The 20010-nt window shown below is 48.3% G+C and overlaps 1 protein-coding gene across 5 annotated transcripts in view; it reads right to left on the bottom strand.

Moving 5' to 3' along the window:
- The window catches only part of TEP1 (telomerase associated protein 1), a 2409067-nt gene that overhangs the window by 1469143 nt on the left and 919914 nt on the right, over window positions 1-20010 (bottom strand). For all 5 annotated transcript variants that reach the window (XM_069651741.1, XM_069651744.1, XM_069651746.1 and 2 more), the window contains one exon: window positions 13223-13353. In XM_069651741.1, the coding sequence (XP_069507842.1) occupies window positions 13223-13353 (131 nt within the window). The remainder of the gene's footprint in view (window positions 1-13222; window positions 13354-20010) is intronic.

Raw genomic sequence — 20010 nt, 5'->3', positions numbered from 1 at the left:
ACACATTCTGTAGCCTGCATTCGGTGCAGGGCCTGAAGGGGGACCTTCCCTCCTTCTCCGCCATGGTTGGAGGGCGTGAAGTAGGCCCAAGATGGCCTTGTAGAATCTTTGCCCTTGAGGGGTGTGGAACTTCACAGATAACGGTTCCCTGCTGTCGGCAGACGAGGAAAGGAGCACACAGGCTTCTTTGAAACAAAAATTGAACTTTTCCTGTCGAAAAACACGAAAAAACATACAAATAGCTCGATGAGCAAACTCGAGGACTCCTACACTGAAGCGTGCAGTAAAAATCTGAATATGGTTGCCAGAAGAGGGGCTTAGAGAGAGGACTATCATTGGATGGGGGCAGTATGACCCAGAGGACAGTGATTGGTTTAGAGGAGAAGAACTAGTTACTCTTACCTTGTAACGTTCTTTCGATGGGATGTTCCTCCGACGTATTCCTTATCTTAGATAGAAATCCTTCAGCTTTGCTGGCCTCGGAAAATTTTTTCGCCAGAGGGCGCTGCGCGTCGATGATCGCCAAGTCGATGACCCTCGACGGCCTCCGTGCCGACGTCGACGTCATCCTGCCTATAAAGGCCGCGCGCAGCGTCCGTTGCTCAGTTCCGTTTTGTAGTCCCCAGTAATGTTTTTGGATTAGACTAATCACCTTGAAGGAGCATAGGCTGCAAACCCACAGGAAGTCATACTGCGGGGATGGATGGGAGGGTCGATAAGGAATACGTCGGAGGAACATCCCATCGAAAGAACGTTACAAGGTAAGAGTAACTAGTTCTTCGAAGGGATTGTGTCCTCCGACGTATTCCTTATCTTAGATAGACTCCCATAGCAGTGGTATTGTGACTGGAGGCGGGAGTAATAAAAGTTATGTTACCCTTCCAGAATGGACAGAGTGTAACACAGCCTTGCCGAATCTAGTTTCTTGACTAGAGGAGGAATCCAGGCTATAGAATTTGGTAAATGTATGTGCGGACGACCATGTGGCAGCCGCACATATATCTCGAATTGGCACCCCTCTTTGAAGGGCTGAGGATGTTGCGATACCCCTGGTAGAATGAGCCCTTAGATTTTGAGGAGGCTCCTTTCCTGCCAATTTGTAGCACTCCAGAATGGCTAAAATAATCCATCTGGAGATGGTTTGTTTTGTTATTGGAAGGCCCAACTTATGTCCTGCATAACCTACAAAGAGTTGGTCTGCTTGTCTGATCTTAGCCAATCTGCTGATATAGAAGCTCAAGGCTCGCTTAGGGTCCAGCCTGTGCAGTCTCTCTTCCTCCTTCCCCGGATGAGGAGGAGGGTAGAAAGAAGGTAATATAATCTTCTGAGTGATGTGAAACTCCGAGACTACCTTCGGGAGGAAGTTAGGCTTCACCTGAAGAACAACTTTGTCCTTGTAAAAGATTGTATGTGGAGGTTTACACGATAAGGCTTGCAACTCGCTAACCCTTCTAGCAGATGTCAATGCTATTAGCAAAACAGTTTTGAGGGTGAGAAGCTTCAATGAACAAGAGTGTAGTGGTTCAAAAGGGGCACCCTTTAGGAAGTTTAAAATTAGGTTTAAATCCCATAAGGGAACTTGAAAAGGTTTCGGGGGATAAACATTAGTTAATCCTTTTAGGTATTGTATTACCAATGGAATTTTGAAGTATGAAGGCTCCTCTGCAGTGCGCTTAAAGATTGATAGCGCTGCGAGATAGCCCTTAATTGTGCCAACCTGTAGGCCTGAATTAGCCAGGTAAAGTAAGAATGACAACACCATAGGTGTACCACAAGAAAAGGGTTCAATATTCTTTTCTCTGCACCAGCTGCAAAATTTGTTCCAACGGCAGCGGTATAGAGTTTTAGTTGCCGGCCTTCTGGCCGAAAGCAACACCTCCATAACATCATCCGGAAGGTCCCAATCCTTGTACCTCAACCTTTCAGACACCAAGCGTGAAGGTTGAGGGTCTTGATGGCTGGATGGAGAACCTGACCTTCCTTCTGCGAGAGAAGATCCTCTCTGTATGGCAGTCGAATTGGAGGGCAGATGGACATGTCTAGAAGGTCCGGGTACCACGTTCTCCTGGCCCAATCCGGGGCAATTAGGATCATGGTCTTCCGAAACCTTCTCAACCTCCTGATCATTTGAGGAATGACAGGGACCGGAGGGAACGCGTACAGAAGTGGGAACTCCCAGTCCACTACGAACGCATCTCCTAGAGCTCCTCTCGGGGGAAATTCCCTTGAGCAAAATCTGTCGCACTTCCTGTTGATACTGGTGGCGAACAGATCCACTTGAGGGGTTCCCCAAAGGGCGAAGATCTCTTGAAGGACTTCCTGAGCTATCTCCCACTCGTGAGAGACTGTGCTCTGCCTGCTCAGAGCGTCCGCTGTCAAGTTCTTCTCTCCGGCTAGGTGAATTGCCGATAGAGAGATTCCTTCCTGAATTGCCCAAAACCAGAGCTGCATCGCCTCTCTGCACAGTGGTAGTGAGCCTACGCCTCCTCTTTTGTTGAGGTAGTGCATGGCCACTGTATTGTCCGTCATTATTAGGACGTTTCTTCCCCGTACAGACGGCAGAAAAGCCTTCAGCGCTAGTCTGATGGCTCTCAGCTCCAACAGGTTGATATGTAGTCTGGACTCCGATGGAGACCAACGACCGCTGATGGTCAAGTCGTTGGCGTGAGCTCCCCACCCCGTGAGTGAGGCATCCGTGACTACTGTTATCTCCGGCCATGGTTGCCAAAACATTTCTCCTTTCAGGATGTTCTCCCGACAGGCCCACCACTGAAGGTCTCGGGCTACTTTGACCGGGATCCGAAGGAGATCTGTCATCCTTCCTGAGAACTGTGACCACTGAGTTCTCAGTGCCCACTGGAGGGATCTCATTCTCAGGCGAGCCTCCGGCACGAGGAATATGCAGGATGCCATGAGGCCTAGCAACCTCAGAAAGTCGTAGGCTGGGAGATATTGGGCATTCTGAAATCTGATGACCATCTGCAGAATATCTCGAGCCCTCACCTCTGGTGGCAAGGCTTTTCCCAGGGAAGTGTCCAGGACTGCTCCAATGAATTGGAGTCTCTGTGATGGTATCATCTGTGACTTCTTTAAATTGAGGGAGAAGCCCAGCTTGTGAAGGAAGTGGCAAACATAATCTAGTTGTCTCTGAGCCTGTTCCGAAGATACAGCTCTGATCAACCAATCGTCTAGGTAAGGGTAGACATGAATCCCTTCCCTCCTTAGACTTGCAGCCACAACCGACATTAGCTTGGTAAAGACCCTCGGGGCGGAGGTTAGCCCAAATGGCAGAACTCGAAATTGATAATGAGAGCTGCCAATTGCGAACCTCAGGTATCTCCTGTGCCTGGGATGGATCGGCACATGGAAATAAGCGTCCTGGAGGTCTAGAGATACCAACCAGTCCTGAAGCTGGAGGGCCTGAAGGATCTGAGAGAGAGTCACCATCTTGAACTTGTCCTTTCGGAGGAATTTGTTCAATTCCCGTAAGTCTAAGATGGGTCTCAGTCCTCCGTCCTTCTTCGGTATTATGAAGTAGGGGGAGTACCAACCCTTGTTCCTTTCCGCTACAGGTACCAGTTCTATGGCACCTTTCTCTAGCAGGTCTAAAACCTCCTGCAAGAGGAGCGGATCTGGAAGCTTCAAAGGGTTGTTCCCCGGTGGATGACTCTGAGGGATATGTAGGAAGGGCAGGCAGTAACCTTGGGCTACTGTCTCCAGAGCCCAAGCATCTGACGTAATAGCCTGCCATTCCGTCAGATGGTGAGTTAACCTGCCCCCTACTGGTGTTCTGTGAGGGGAGACCTCAGAGTGGTTTTGAAGCGGCTGATGCAGTTGCCGAAGGTAAAGTGGCTCCTGCTCCTGCGGGTGCGGCTTTCTTTCCCCTACCCCGTCCACCACGGGTAAATCTTCCTTGGCCTCTTTGAGCCGGTCGTCCCCTGCCCCTTCCATATGAGGAATAGTAACGAAAGGACCGTCCTCTCCACGATGATCCCGAAGGACGAAAGGTATTCTGACGGATAGCAGCTCCCAATGACTTGGCTGCTGCCTTGGACGTTTGCAGTTTCTCCAAACTGTCATCCGCCTTCTTTCCAAAGAGGGTAGAACCGTCAAAGGGCATATTCAAAAGCCTGGTCTGCACGTCAGAGGCAAAACCAGACTTCCTCAACCACGCATGCCTGCGGATTGTGGTACTTGCCGCCATGGCCCTGCTGATACTGTCAGCAGAATCTAGGCCAGTTTGTAGGGTCTCGCACATCGCATCTTTACCATCCCTGATGATGTTTAAAAATGCGTCCCTTTCCTCTCCTTCTTGGAGGCAGTCAGCCGCTGATGAAGCGCACTCCCAAAGGGTGTGGCTGAACCTAGCGAGCGTACAGGTCGCGTTAATAGACTTTAACGCCATGCTACAGGCAGAAAAAACCTTCTTAGCCATGGCATCATATTTTTTGTCATCCCTATCCTGCGGAGCAGTGGGGTATGCAGATGTGCTGCCTGATGAGGTTGCAGCCTGTACAACCAAGCTCTCAGGAGTAGGGTGTTTTGACAAATATTCAGGGTCAGAACTAGCCACCCTGTATTTTGTTGACAGTTTTTTATTTACTGCCGGGATAATTTCTGGCGTTTCCCAGTTTGTCAAAATCCTTCTCTGTAGAGCAGAGTGAAATGGAACCACAGGATCCTCCTGTGGGCCCTTGTCCAGTATGTCAGTGAGGTCATCCTGCTGAAAGGCAGGAGAAGGTGCAGACCAACCCATAAATTCTATGATTCTAGACATCAGAGCTCTATATGGAGTCTCCGCATGTTCTCCTGGGTCTGGTTTGATAAATTCTGCTTCAGGAGAAGTGTCCAAGCCACTAGCTTCCTGAAGTGCATCCTGAAGATTTTTTAATCTTCCTTCCTCAGAGGCGAAAGTCTCTGGCTCTGGTGATGTGGTCCTCTGTAAATCAATATCTTGGTCTGAATCCTCCCTTTCCTCAAAAATCGAGGTTAAAGGGGGATACATTGGTTTTTGGAATGGTATAAACCCCATTTCCAATGCAGAAGGAGCCATCATCACAGGCCTTGAAAACGTCGATGTCGTCGACACCGACGTGAAAGTACTCGAAGGCGCCGTGAAAAGCGTCGAGAAATGTGTACTAGGCCTCGAAGAACTCGAAAGGATCGGAGTCTTGCTCGAGAACGACGTCGACGTTCTCGGCGTCGAGTCGGAGGTCTTTTGTCTAACCGTTGGCTGTGGAGTAGCCGTGGTTCTTTCCTTCACCGGCGTCGATATCGGCGTCGACGTCGGCGTCGACTCGATCGACTGATGCGCCGATGAATCCTTCGACAACGGCGTCGATGGCGCCGACCTCTGTTTCGAAGGAGTTTTCGACGATGGCGTCGATGATGCTTTATCTCCCGATGGCTCGAGGCGCTTTCGGGTTGACTTTTCCGCCGGGTACTGCGACTCGCGGCGTTTAGATTTTTTGGGTTTTTTACCCGGGGTATCACCCTCAGCTGTCTTCGAGGGGGACGAGGCCGCTTTCTCGAAGACGCTTAGCATCTTTTTCCTGAATTCCTCCCACTCAGCTTGCGAGCTGCGTTTTGTGGGGCAATGAACTCTCTCAGGAGAACTCGACGAAGATGACGAAGGGGATCTCCTACGTCTCTTCTTCGAGTGTCTCGATGTCGACGAGTGGTGGGAGCCACTTCGTGATCTAGATCGAGAGTGTTTTTTATGGTGAGGAGACGAACGTCTCGACTCTACCGAAGAAGCTTTCGAGGAAGTTAAAGTTGACCTACCTCTCTCGAGCTTCCCCCTACGCTCCTTCAAGGCTTTCGCCGTCATGGAAAGGCATTCCTCACACTCCGAACTCTGGTGCGTGATTCCCAGACACCACAAACAGACCCTGTGAGGGTCCGTCAACGACATTTTCTTCCCGCAGTCTCGGCACTTTTTGAAACCGGACCGAGGGGTCGTCGGGTCGGAGGAGGATGCCATCGATATCGAGGTAAATAGTAGTTATTATATACGTTATCTTTGACGAGAACTGAGCAACGGTGTTCCGAGGCACAACGAAGCGCGGAAAAACGGAACTGAGCAACGGACGCTGCGCGCGGCCTTTATAGGCAGGATGACGTCGACGTCGGCACGGAGGCCGTCGAGGGTCATCGACTTGGCGATCATCGACGCGCAGCGCCCTCTGGCGAAAAAATTTTCCGAGGCCAGCAAAGCTGAAGGATTTCTATCTAAGATAAGGAATACGTCGGAGGACACAATCCCTTCGAAATATACTTTTTAAGTGAAAGTGAAACTGTTTTTCCTATTATTATTATTCTCAGCCTGACGACGGAATATTCAGCATGTGAATCCTTGCCAGACCCCATACTGGAGAACTGGAGCAATCAATTGGACTTCATTATAAGTTTGCCGGTCTGGTAACAACGGTGCCGGTAAGCTACCAGCACCGTTGTTACCGGACCAGCAAACTACGAGTCTGCGAGCGGGTGCCTGGCAGCCTGCCAGGTCTGACCTGGCGAGCGGAACGGCACATGCTCACAGACTTTGATGGATGCACCGCCCCTATTCATAAATGGTGCTGGTGCATACCTCCTCACTATTACCGTTGAGTCCAATGGGTCTCAAGGTAATTGCCCATTCCTGGAAAAAAAGACTCCGGCAGCCACCTTGCTGGTTTTACCAGCAGGGCTACCGCCAGAGTCATGAGGCCCTTTGTCTCTCTGGAGTAAACATCGCACAGATGGAAGATCAAACATACAGCGGCAGCTTGAGAGGTCTAGGGAATCTCTTAGACAAACTATTTGATGAAGGTTGGAAATGTAGGGTGGATGCAGGAAGGCAGAATGTAGGTCTATGGGGGCAAAGTCAGTAAAAATCTCATGTGGCTAACGAAAAGGTTGGAAGAAACCAAATATGTTGCATCAGTTTGAGGGCAAGGATGGGCCAAAATAGGATCCCATGAGGAAATTGCAGAAGTATTTCCCTCTTATTAAGGATAATTGTATGGGAAGCAAAGAAAACGTTCTAATCTATAATATGAACGTTTTATGAGTGATAAATAGGTGTGTAAGCTTTTATCACACCAGAGAGAGTCACTAGAAGTTTGATTGTCCCTTAAAGAATTGGAGGCTGCAGTAGATCATATTAATTCAGGGAAGGTAACAGGCCCTAAAGGATTACCAGCTGAGCTGTGGAAAAAAACGGAAAAACCAGACCCTACTCGACATACTTGACATGTTTTGTGAGTCAGAGACTAAGGGTGTGATACCTGATGATTTGGGGCAGGCCACAAATGTAGTAATTTCTAAAAAGGAGAAGATACGCAGGGCTTGTGCTTCCTATAGACCCATCTCCCTGATAACCATCAAAATTAAAGTATTGGCTAGGGCCCTGGTTAATATGCTGTTGGTGATTATTCAACCTTTGTCCAACCCGATCAGTCTGGGTATATCCCAGGTCGATCAACCAGGTTCAGTTGAGTGGAATTTTATGAGAGCAGTAATAGAGAAAACGGAATTTGAGCCTAGATGTATAAAGTGGGTAGATGTGCGCTAAACTGAACGACGAGCTGGGGTCAGTGTGAATAGACAGGTCTCAAGATGATGCTCGATGGACAGAAGGACTCAACAGGGCTGCTCTTTGTCACCGGTCCTACTGGCCTTGATCGTGGAACCATTAGCGAAAAAGTTTCATGATTATTCCCAGATAAACAGCTCTATATGGACTTGGAGCAGTGTTGATAAGATTTCCCACTATGCAGTGACCATTTGATATACTTGGGTAATCTTTCCTCCTCAGGACAGAGGTTGATGGCGACAATCTGGGAATATGGTTAACGCCCTGGGCTAAAATGAATTGGCAGAAAGCCGTCTTATTCTTGGTTAAAGGAGGAGAGGCTGCAATACCACTGAATCGCCCTTTTAGGGTTGAATGTGGATTGTTCTAGTATATGTAAATCTATCCCCAATTATTTTTTTTAATGCAATATCGCCCCCTATCTTGAGCGCTTTTGAATCTGATGTTAAATATTGTGCCACGATTCCATTATCTCGGCTAATGAGAAGTATGCTATTAAAAATGGTGAGTCTCCCCAGATTCTTGTATATACTTCCAAATGCTCCTTGTAAAGTTCCAGGGAACATTTTTTCCGAAAATTAAGTCAGTCTTGCAAAAAATACTTTGGCAGAACAGGGTTCCTAGGATTGCCTTTAAAAAACGCACGAATGTGTGTAGGGAGAGAGGTGTTCCATTGCCCAAAACCGAGCATATAACGGTAGTGACCAATTGGATATGCAGGGGAATGAATGAGCCATTGGTGAATCTTGAGCTGGGCCTGATGGGGCAAATGCAACTGGAACTAATACTTTATTCTGACAGAAATGTGACTAGAATCCCTGCAGTCACAAGGGCAGGACTGCTGTGTAGAACGGGAAAAAAAGAATGGCGTGATCTCTAGGTCACTATGCAAACCCTGTTGTGGGAGGGAAGACTCAGGAGGCCAGCACATTTCAGGGCTTCAGGAATTAGGGACAAAGGGATTTTGTGTAGGAGGGATATGATTTGGAATAAAACGTGCAAATGCTTAGCTGAGCTGCAAGGTCAGTTTGACAGGTCACATACAGATGTTTATAATTACTTAAAACTGAGACATGCCTTTGAAGACCATCTTCAGAGGGATTTTGATCTATCGGAACACCCACCCACTGAGAGGAACCTTACGGAATCAAGGATTGTGACCAAACCGGTCTCCACAATTTACAGGGCAGTCAGAGCTTTTGCAACGGTTCCACTAGCTAAGCAGAGAGTTCAATGGGTTAGCGATCTGGGTCCTATCTCAGATGAGGAATAAAGGGATGCGACTGAAAAACACAGGGTGGTTGCTTTTAGCTCTAGCTTCATGCTAGTCCAGATAAAATATCTACACAGAGCATATTATTCCAGAGACAAATGGTTTAAAATGGGAAAGGGGCAGATCATTACTGCCTCAGATCCAAAGTAGGGGTTGGTTCCTTATATCGGATGTGAAGATCTATTGGAACAATATTGCAACTTACCTTACTGAGGTGACAGGTGCAAGGATATCGATTAAGCCCAGGCTGCTTTTACTCAGGATATGGAATATAGAGGACAATCCTGTAGGTCTGAAACCTGTCATCAGGTTGGCAACAATGCTTGCACAGAAGAATAGAGGGCTATTAAAGTGGGGAAGGGAATGGAAAAGACAATTGAAACTTGATTAACTGGTTTATCGGCACATAGGGTGCCCGATAAAAGTCAGACAATTTGGGGGGCGATCTGCCTGTTATTATGAACTGTTTTGATTGACTATGGTACAATGATCTAAACAGGAGGAATGCCTACAGAGCACGTATTGGAGGCCTGAGTTTCACATCTAGATAGGAGGGATGAACTTTGTTCTAGTGGAATTTGGGTAGTGTGCCTTACAGACACCCTGATGGATTCAATCCTCCTACTAGCACCCTCACATCTCCCTCTTCTGCTTTTTCTTCTACTCCCCTTCCTCGGCTCTACCCACTTCTCCTCACTCCTCTCTTGTCTTCTGTTCCTCCAAAGCTTCACTCCTTTTGACCTCACCACTACCCTTGTGATGTTACTTCTCCCACCTTTCTCCATCTGCTACTATCACCTCCACAGTACCACTGCCTCCTCCATCCAACCACTACTGCGCAACCATCCTTCTTATACCTCCTTACACCAAGTATCATGCACTTCACAATAACTCCTTACACCGACTCTTCTAACCACACTCACCACACTAACACACAGTTTCACACTGCAGTACCACTTTCGCTCATCAGCCAATACCTCACCTACTCCAGAGGTCATCTCCACACCGCACCCTCTTTCCTCCTTCCTTGCTGGTCTACTGGTCATCCACCTCCTCCGCCTCTGTCCTCAACGAATAACCCACACTTCCTTTGAGGGTATTTTATCCCATTCCTGTCTGGATTGACATCTGTCCCTGGCTAATCTGGCCCTGTCTTCCCCTCCCAATAAGTGTTGTCTGCAGTCAAATACAAAAATGGGGGCTAAGCACTGCCCACTTCCTATGTACGGATCTACAGCTGGACAGTAATGGCGACCCTGAAGGTTGAGGACTGAGTTCGTGTTCGGGGACTTAGTTCTTTGGACCCCGCAGGTAAGTCTGAGTGTTGGATGGGGCTGTATGTCCTGAATTAGTACAAGGCAGTCTGTTTTGCTCTCTGCGGCTCATTGAACTTGCTGTATCTGCATGGTAATGACACAGCTTCACGGCCGCCATGCACCTAAGCTGTTGCGGCTCTCCTGTCTAATCTTGCATGGTTTGCTCTTAATGGTCGAGTCTTGGTCTTCAGACGGTTGGTGTCTGGTGGTGTAATATTATTTCCCAACGGGTGCTACTTGCTGGTTCCTCTTGGGATTCGGATATCCTTGGGTGAAATCAAAGAACACGGAAAAACATTCTGTTGTGGAGGCATGGTTGGAGACAGAGGTGGACTACCTAGATACATGCTGGCGCTGGGGGAAGGAGACAGGAATTGGGGCCCTCTCAACTTCCACCATCTACCTTAGGGTAGCATTGGCTCTGGATTTCTACCCGATAGGCCTAGCACCCCGGCTAAGAGGGGATCTCATCCACTCTTGACAAGGCGAGGTTACTGGCCCCGTCACAACATACCGCTGTGAACGCCTCTCTGTTCCATTACAAACATGGCCCTATCGCCTAACTGCATGGACCTGGTAAAAATAAACAACTGATGATCGTTTGTTTTGTTATACACCTCGTGATACACTGGTTTACAGCACAGGTTTTGGTGGAGGTCTTAAAAATACACAATTTATCAACCTCATAAGGATGAACAACTCAGTTTGCCCTTCTGTGAGTTGAACATGTGACCTGCAGCATGAACAGATATCCCCACAGCAAGCATCTGTTTATATGGATAACCATAGGAGCGAGATGCTACAGAAAGATTCACAAGGACTTCAGTTAATCTAAACATATAGAACTCCAAGAGGGGGAAAAAAACGAGAACAGTCCTTTTCCTTCTATGCACTCTGCCTCTGGAACAGGTTACCAATGCAGATAGGATTCACCCACTCCATTGTATTTCAGGAAGGACCTGAAGACCCTACTCTTCAAAGAATATCTCGCAGATCGCGCCAATCAGTCCTACCTCTCCCCTTTTGGAGGTCCCCGCTACCCTGATCTCCCTACCACTCCAGGTCCTCTGCTACCAATGCACCCTACATATAACCGCTTGGTGTGTCCACTTTGTACACCAGTTTATTGCTTTCCAGCTAGGTTCATGCTTTATAAATCCCATGCATACATACAATTATGCTCAGATGAGTTGTGCTGTCTATGCTGAGGCAGACCTTGGCTTGATGTGGAAGGGTAGAGGGCAATGATCCCATGAAGCAGGGAATCCCAAAATTGAAATCCCTGGAAGTTTTGATGCTGTAGGGCAGCTCACTCAATTTAAAGGCCAATATACCTACCCCACCCCTTTCCTCTGAACCTCCCCATTCCCCGCACCTTCTCACAAAACTAACCCCATGTCTTTACCTATTCCCCGCGTACACGGCAAGAGTAATTTTTGATATCTTATCTGCAAATGGAGGCACGGTGAAGACAAGCCAAAATTAGCCCAAAAAACAGACAACCTGCACACATCCAGATTTTCCCTCTAAACAATGTTTTATGTAGGCAAAACGTGTGGGGAAACCCTGATTGTTTCCTTTAAATGTGCATTGTTTTCTAGGTATGGGGGCTTGCAGGGTTAAGAGGGGCCAGAGGTAGTGTTATGTATAGATTGAGGAATATGCATCCATTCAAGGTGTGCCTGGCACTCATGTAGGGGTCATGCAAATCCTGATTGGATGAATCCTCTATAGGAATAGAGCGGCAAACCAAACTAGTGCTTTACCAAATCCAAAAGTGTACACTACACTGGAAGCTTTTTGGCCATTTGGCTCCACCAACTTTCAGCGAAAACGAATCATCTCTTATTAGTCCCACACTGTGCATTTGCAGTCACAATTGGCCCTACATTTTTTATGGAATGAAGGCTCCGAGTTACACTATGGGCCTCATTACACGGTAGGCGGTAAGGGTTTACTGGTACCGGTATTTTACCGGTACCGGTAAACCCTTACCGCCTTACTACGAGGTCCCTTTGCGGGTTGGGGAATTTAATGCCTGCTTTTTTCCGGGACGTTAAAAACCGACCCGCAAAGGGACCAGGGAGCTGATTACGGTACCGCAATTCGCGGTGCCGTAATTAGCACCTTCCCCATTCCCATTATGCCCTATGGGGCAAAAATGGGAATGGGGAAGGGCAATGGGGGAAGGGGGAATTACCACCCCACCAACCTTGGAATAGGGCGGTAATTCCCCTTTCCACCAAGGCGGTGCCGGTATTTTACCGGCATGGACCAAGGTGCTAATAGCACCTTGGTCCACCGCCATCCGTGTAATGAGGCCCTATGTCTAACACTTATGAAATATTGGTTGTGAATTGTACTTGCCATGCAGCACAGGTTACATATTTTCTTGCAAAGATACAAAAAAGGTAGCAGGTGCCCCTTTCTAGAAAGAACATGGCACGATAACCTGTTCAGTGGTTTTTACCCACTTTGAGAGTCCGCAGCCATTGCTTTTTTCTCACTGTACTTTTCACAAAGGAGGAATATCCAGTTGCATAACAGTTTTTGTCCCATCCACAAGGGCAGACCAGCACCGAAATGCCAGGCAAACCTCTTTTGAACAAGAGTACCAACAGCAACCCAGGACACGTGTTTCAGCCTTGTTGGGCTTTATCAGTGAGGTGGAGCGGTGCTTCTTTGAGCACAGAGAGCAAGGGGTCCACGTCTGGGTTCCCCCAGGTAACTTACGGTGACCAACCCCAAGTTCCTTGCAAAGATACAAAAAGGTAGCAGGCGCCCCTCTTTAGAAAGAACATGGCATGATAACCTGTTCAGTGGAGTTTACCCACTTTGAGAGTCCGCAGGCAATCGCATTTTGTTCACTGTACTTTTCACAAAGGAGGAATATCCATTTGCGTATCAGTCTTTGTCCCGCCCACACGGGCAGTCCAGCACCGAAATGCCAGGCAAACATATTTTCTTGAAATTCACATAGAAGGGCTCACAGTCTAAACCTATCAGACAGACAGCACAGTAAACAATTTGTCTTTCTGATACACAATACCTCACCCTTTTGTTTGCTGTGGCTGCAAACTGATGAACAGGGCCTCTGCATTGACCTGGCGCCGGTACAGCTGTAAAGCAGACATAAAGAAGGAATCGGCAGATTGCTCATGGCTGATCATCAGGAAAGTGTCCACCTAAAACAGAGGGCAACATGAAAAGTAGCAAATTAACATTTCATGCATGATTTAATTAACAAACCATAGAACAGAGTCTCAGCCTTCACCTGCCACTGTATCACAGGTCAATGAATTGGAACCCATCAATGTTTGTTGAACACAAATGATTTTTCCAGAGTGAGCACAAACCCATCACCTAGTGCCACTAATCTGGGCAAGCAAAATTATATTTAAAGTAAATGCATCCAAGATCGTTCTTAAATAGATGTTGGCATCGATCCCAATGACCACACAAAACCACAATAGTGGCCACAGATTCAGCATCATGAATTTTAGATTTGTGTTCTTTAATTTTAAAATCATACTATTTCTAAGACAATGAATAGAAATAGTCCTCATTTTAACGTAAGGTTCGGGCAGCACGGCTTTTTCAGAAGAAATTGTTCTAAATTATGTAATCCTGGTCTATAAACGGACAATGTTCACATCATTTCACTTTGCCTGCTTGTAATATAGTGAGGAATCAACAAAGTGCTTGAGATAGAAATGAGTACTAAAACAAAAGGATTCATTGTCATCAAAACACTGGTATGGGATTAACGGTAAAACCAAACAGGGTTAGGGTGCAAAGAGAACTAAATCGGTGCAAGGGATGTTTCCAGGTCTTAGGCAAGATTAACCAATAGCTCATGATAAGAGTAGGTGATCTCTGAAGCCAGAAAAAGTCCCTAAAAGTTCCTTGGGTAAATCTGCAGCTGTTAGGACCCAACTTTATCGGACCGTTCTAAAGCACTGGTTCCTAAAAGCGGACAGTGACTGTTGACTTCTTCCCTGTTAGCACCATGTGGATTTTTAGGTTGTCATTGTTCTAGTCCCCTCATCCCTATCAAACATGATGATGTACTAAAATTCTTCTCCGCTTTGTCTGGTGCAGGCAAGTGTTCTGTATTGTTGCTAGGATCACCAATCCTACCAGATCCGGATTATGGCTCCCGGCTAGCCTGTCTCTGATATTAAGCTGTTCACCTTTCGTGGGTCATTAGGTTTTGGCCTTAACTGTAGCTGGCTCCAGCTCCACAGGTCTCTCTTGTGAACTATGCCCATTATCCGAGCTTCTCCACAACTTGGCCCTCCCACTCGCTTTGCTTCTCACCTTGTAGCCTTGTGGTCCTATTAGCTTTCTCTCTGGACCTTATTGCTCATCAAAAGAACCATCTGCCCCTTTCCTCCTTCCTCTGGCTCAGATTGTCAACTTTGCTCCCTCCTCCACTAACTCTTCCCTCCTGGTCTTGCATGCCCACTACTGTCTCTCCATTCTCTCACTGCTTTCCTCCTACTCACTCTCTCTTCTGCTCAACCTCCACTCAGTCACTGTCTCTCAACACTCCCCACAGTCCTTTTATACTCTTACCCTAATGGCATCTGCAGGAAGACCTGTTTGGGTTTGTGATGCACGCTGAGAGATTGAGATTTACGTTCTGACCCACCTCCACTGTTAGTGCTGTGAGGTTCAGTGGGCAGCCTACAGCTCCACATGCCAAATTTCCAATGAGGCGACCCTGAAATAGACACAACCAGTTTCCACCATGGCTCTCCCACGTGTGCGGCTTCACTTCTCTCTCATCTCCTCCGGTTCCATCTGCTTGGTTCCCTCAGTCACCGGGACTCGGGCACGTACTGGGTAAACACTGGCTTGCGGTTCATTCCCCAGACCTCATGTGCCCACCCATCATTTGCCAACAGATTTGACTCCTGCTCACAAGTATGACTCATGAACGATGGCCATGTTTTTCAATAATTACTGTACCTATACACTCCTACTTCCAATTTCTAGGGAATTTTGCTGGAAACAATAAAAAGTAGGAGAAATGACTCACTGTAATGATCTTTCTATGGATTCCTCTCCCGCAGATTGCTCATCTTGATAGATATCCATCATCCAGCTCTGCTGTTCAGAAACTTTCTGAGAAGGGGGCATAGTGGATCTCGACTCAGCCGTTGATCCGTCTTGCTCAGCTCTCTATCGTCAGCTCCAGAAGTGACGTCAGGTGTCGTATAGCACGCCACTATGCCCCATTAGTTTCCTCCATTTTTTCCCCCATGCTTGAATGCTGTAGAAGGAAAAACCACAAGAGGAGGCTATCAGCGGATAAAATAGCAGATAAAATACTTTAACAAGGATACATCCCAGCAAAAATGAGTGAAAAAACTTCTTTAAAAAAGAAAATAAGATGGCAACGGTCGTCCAAGAGTCATCACCAGAGGTCTTCTCGTTTGGACATAATTGACAAGTCACAGAACTTTCTGAGGAGGGATGGATGGGAGGGTCGATGAGGAATCTGCGGGAGAAGAATCCATAGAAAGATCATTACGGTGAGTAATTTCTCCTTGAGTGGATCGCTTTCTCCCGTAGATTCCTCATCTTGATAGACTCCTCAAGCAGTTAGACTAATGGAGGAGGGCAGAAGTTTTAAACAAGTAGATTCTGAAGAACCGCCCTACCAAACCATGCATCAGCTCCCCGTGCAACAACCAAGGCATAGTGCTTGGTGAATGTATGCAAGGATGACCAAGTGGCTGCCCGGCAAATATCCCTAACAGGAACCCCTCTCTGGAGGGCTGTAGAGGCTGCACCCCCCCCTGGTTTAGTGGGCCCTGATGCCTGCTGGAAGCTCCCTGCCTGCTGATTGGTAACATTCGGATATGCACAAAATAATCCTACGTGAAAGGGGTTGTTTCGTGATGGCAAGACATTTTCTAGATAAGGAATGGGCCACAAATAAATGGTCTGACTTCCGAAACTCGGATGTGTGAGCAACGTAGAAACTGAATGCTCTCTTGGGATCAAGGCAATGGAACCGCTCATCCTCTTTCAGGGGATGTGGAGGTGGGTAAAACACAGGTAAATCAATAGACTGGGACAGTTGGAACTCTGAAACCACCCTAGGAAGGAATCGGGCCTGACTTTGAGAGAGACTTTCTCACAAAAGAACTTCAGAAAAGGAGGTTTGCAGCACAAGGCTTGCAGCTCGCTAACCCTCCTGGCAGATGTGATCGCAACCAAGAAGGTTGTCTTAAGGGATAACAGCCGCAAAGAACATGAGTGCAAAGGCTCAAACAGAGCCGCCATCAAGTAGGTCAAAACCAGATTAAGATCCCAATCTGGTACAACAAACGGATTGGCGGAAACTTGTAAAGAAGGCCATTCAGGAACTGGGTCATGACCAGAATAGTAAAAAAGAACCTTGGTCTGGGGACCTCTTCAACACAGACAGGGCTGCCAAATAACCCTTGACTGTGGCAACCCGAAGGCCTGAAGAGGCCAGTGACAGAAGGAACTCCATCACTGTGGTGGTGGGGCAAAAGATAGCATCAGTCTCGTGTTCCCTGCACCACAACTCAAATGTTCTCCACCTGTACACATACAGAGAGCTTGTAGAAGGTCTGCGTGCAGCCAGCAACACCTCAAGTACCTCCTCTGAGAGGTCCTAGTCATCATACCTCATCCTCTCAAGAGCCACGCATGTAGGATGAAGGAATCCAGGGTCGGGTGGAGCACTCAACCCTCCGACCGGGTCAGGAGATCCAGACGCAGAGGCAACCGGTGACGTGGACAGACGGTCAGATCCAGGAGATCAGAGTACCACATTCTCCTCGCCCAATCCGGGACGATCAAGATCATGGTCGCTCAGAATCTCTTCAACATCCTGAGAACGCCACGGAATGACGGGAATTGGGGAGGCGTAGTGGAGAGTTAACATCCAGTCCACCAGAAGCACATCCCCCAGTTCACTGTTTGCTGGGAATTCTCTTGAGAAAAACTGTTTGCACTTCATGTGGGACCTCGTGGCGAACAGATCCACTGCTGGGGTACCCCTGAGAGTGAAGACCTCCTCTAGGACGTCCTGGCACACTTCCCACTCGTGTGAGACCAGGTGTTCTCTGCCCCCGCCAGATGAACTGCCAAGACCGAGATTTGGTTCTCTCGTAACCAGAACCACAGCTGAATTGCCTGTGTGCAGAGTGGCCGGGATTGCACACCACCCTGCTTGTTGAAGTAGTGGATGGCCACTGTAGTGGATGGCCACTGTGTTGTCCGTCAGGATGAGGACATGCTTCCCTCTGAGAGACGGGGCGAAATCCCTCAGGGCTAACCTGATGGCCCGCAACTCCAGCCTGTTTATGTGCCACCTGGCTCTGATGGAGACCAGAGGCCTCTCAACTGCAAATCCTGACAGTGGGCGTCCCAACCCTTCAGGGACGCATCCGTGACCACTGGGTCCTGGGTTGAAGGAGGCCAGAAGGGTTCGCCCGCCAAAAGAGTGCTGCGCGTGTTCCACCAGCCGAGTTCACGGACTACCTGGCTGGACACTAAAAGGCGATTTGTGTGTGCTCCCAGATACTGAGACCACTGACCCTGAGGAGCCACTGGAGGGATCTCATATGCAGCCAGGCCTCTGGCACTAGAAAAATACAGGATGCCATTAGACCCAAGACGAGGAGGAAAGAAGCCACTGGCAGGGTGGCGTGGTTCTGAAACAAATGCACCATCTGGGCTATGTTGTTGACTCCTCTGGAGGAAAAGCGTTCCCAACTCAGGTGTCTAGGACTACTCCGGTGAACTGGAGCCGCTGAACTGGTGTCAAATGGGACTTCAAGTTGAGGCAGTACAGTGGTATGCCTGCACAATAGAAGGCAGGTGTCCTCTAGATGAGACGAAACCCTCCCTGCCGACTTCCCTCGGATTAGCCAGTTGTCCAGATATGGAAATACATGGACCCTGAATCTCCTGAGGTGAGCCACCACTACCGCCATGAGCTTGGTGAACACCATTGGCGCAGAGGTCAACTCAAAGGGAAGCACTTTGAACTGATAGTGCATGTTCCCTATGAGGAACCTTAAGAACTTCCTGTGATATATGATATGATATTTTATTTGTATCGCGCTCATACACAAGTGTTTCAGAGCGTGAAAAGGCAACGGAGGGGAACAGGGGTGAACACAACAACGATCTTACTAGGCCCAGTGACATTGAGAATTCGTACATGGAAGGGGGAGAGTGGAGAGTGCGGAGCAGAGGAGACACAGATAAATAACAATAAATAAAAATAAATAGATAATAGAGGCAATAAACAGTTGTAGTGCAGCCAGCAAGTGGCAAGTGCTGTGTTTAAGGCAGCAGACTGGGTAAGTCTGATAAGTGCAGAAAAAGAAGAAAATGGGGGTGTGGGGGCCTGTATGGGTATAGATACAATCCCCAGTGCAAGGGGTGTCCCAGGAGGCAGTGCAGGAGGGTGGCAGGGTGAGCAGGTACCTGGGCCCAGGAGACAGAGGGTGGCCAGGTGCACAGTGCCAAGAGGGAGCAGATCCGCAGGGGAGAGGGGGGTGAAGGTAGAAGCAAAGAGGAAGGTCTTGAGGTGCTTCCGGACCGGAGATGGTTCTCCTCAAATTTTAGATTGGCAGGCAGGCTATTCCATAGGGAGGCCTTAGCTGAAGACAGAGATCTACCCCAGCTCATTTCTTTGGAAAACGACTGACTCTGAGGGAGTTAGAGGTAGAGGAGCGAAGAGCTCGGGAGAGGAGGTATTTCTGGAGGGATAGCTGAAGGTATTTTGGACCCAGGCCCCAGAAAGCCTTCTGGTGTATCGACACATGGAAATAAGCGTCCTGTAAGTATATCGACACTAGCCTGTCTTGAATTTTGAGAGCGTGGAGAATCTCTCTCAACGTCACCATCCTGAATTTGTCTTTTCTCAGGAACTTGTTCAAGGCCCTGAGGTCCAGGAAGGGACGGAGATCTCCTACCTTCTTAGGCACCAGAAAATACTAGGAATACCAACCCGACCCTCTCTGATCGGGAGGTAGCTCTTCCTTGGCACCCTTCGACCACAGGGCCCTCAGTTCTTCCTGGAGCTTCTGTCCCAGTTGGATTGGGGGAGGTGGAGGTCTGTCTGGAGACCTCTTTAGAAAATGTAAACAATAACCCCACCGAATCATTTCCTGCCACTGGGGCCAATGCCCTGCCAACCAACCGGTGCATCGTGGGATGGGGAAATCAAAGCAGCTTAGAAGGTGCGGGTGTCCCTGCCTCTGTTGCTGCTTACTGGCCTCTAGAGGCCTCCCTGCCCCTTGCGGGACGCGAGAAGCGCCTCTGCCCTTGCCTGGCTTGCGGCAGCTGCATCTTCCTGCCACAGGGTACGTAATGTCTATAGCCTCTGCCCCCTGTAGGAAAAGCTGAAGGCAGGCTTGGCCGGCTGCGCCACCAGGCCCAATGATTTAGGTGCCAACTTGGATTCCTTAAATTCCTCCAAGGATTCGTCAGCTTTCTGACCGAAAAGCATGTCACCTTCTAAAGGCATGTCCAGCAGCCTGTTCTGAAAATTCGAATAGAGAAGTCAGAGGTTTTTAGATAGGCTTGGCGTCTCATTACTACTGCTGAACCCATTTCTCTGCCAATGCAGTCCGCTACGTTCAGGCCGTTTTGCAATGACTGATTGGCTACCCCCTTCCCATCCTCCGCCAGCTGTAAAAATCTGTCCCGCATGGCACCCTCAGGGACGTATTCTGCAGCATGTTCCACAGCCTTACATAAGCCAAAAGTACTTGGCAAATCCACAGGCTATGTTTGTGGCTTTGAGCGCCATGCTGCCAGAGGTGAACACCTTTCTGGCCAAT

This window comes from Ambystoma mexicanum, chromosome 3p, assembly GCF_040938575.1.
Source record: "Ambystoma mexicanum isolate Mex_15411 chromosome 3p, UKY_AmexF1_1, whole genome shotgun sequence".
Taxonomy (NCBI): domain Eukaryota; kingdom Metazoa; phylum Chordata; class Amphibia; order Caudata; family Ambystomatidae; genus Ambystoma; species Ambystoma mexicanum.
This window is presented reverse-complemented; position numbering and strand designations above follow the sequence as displayed.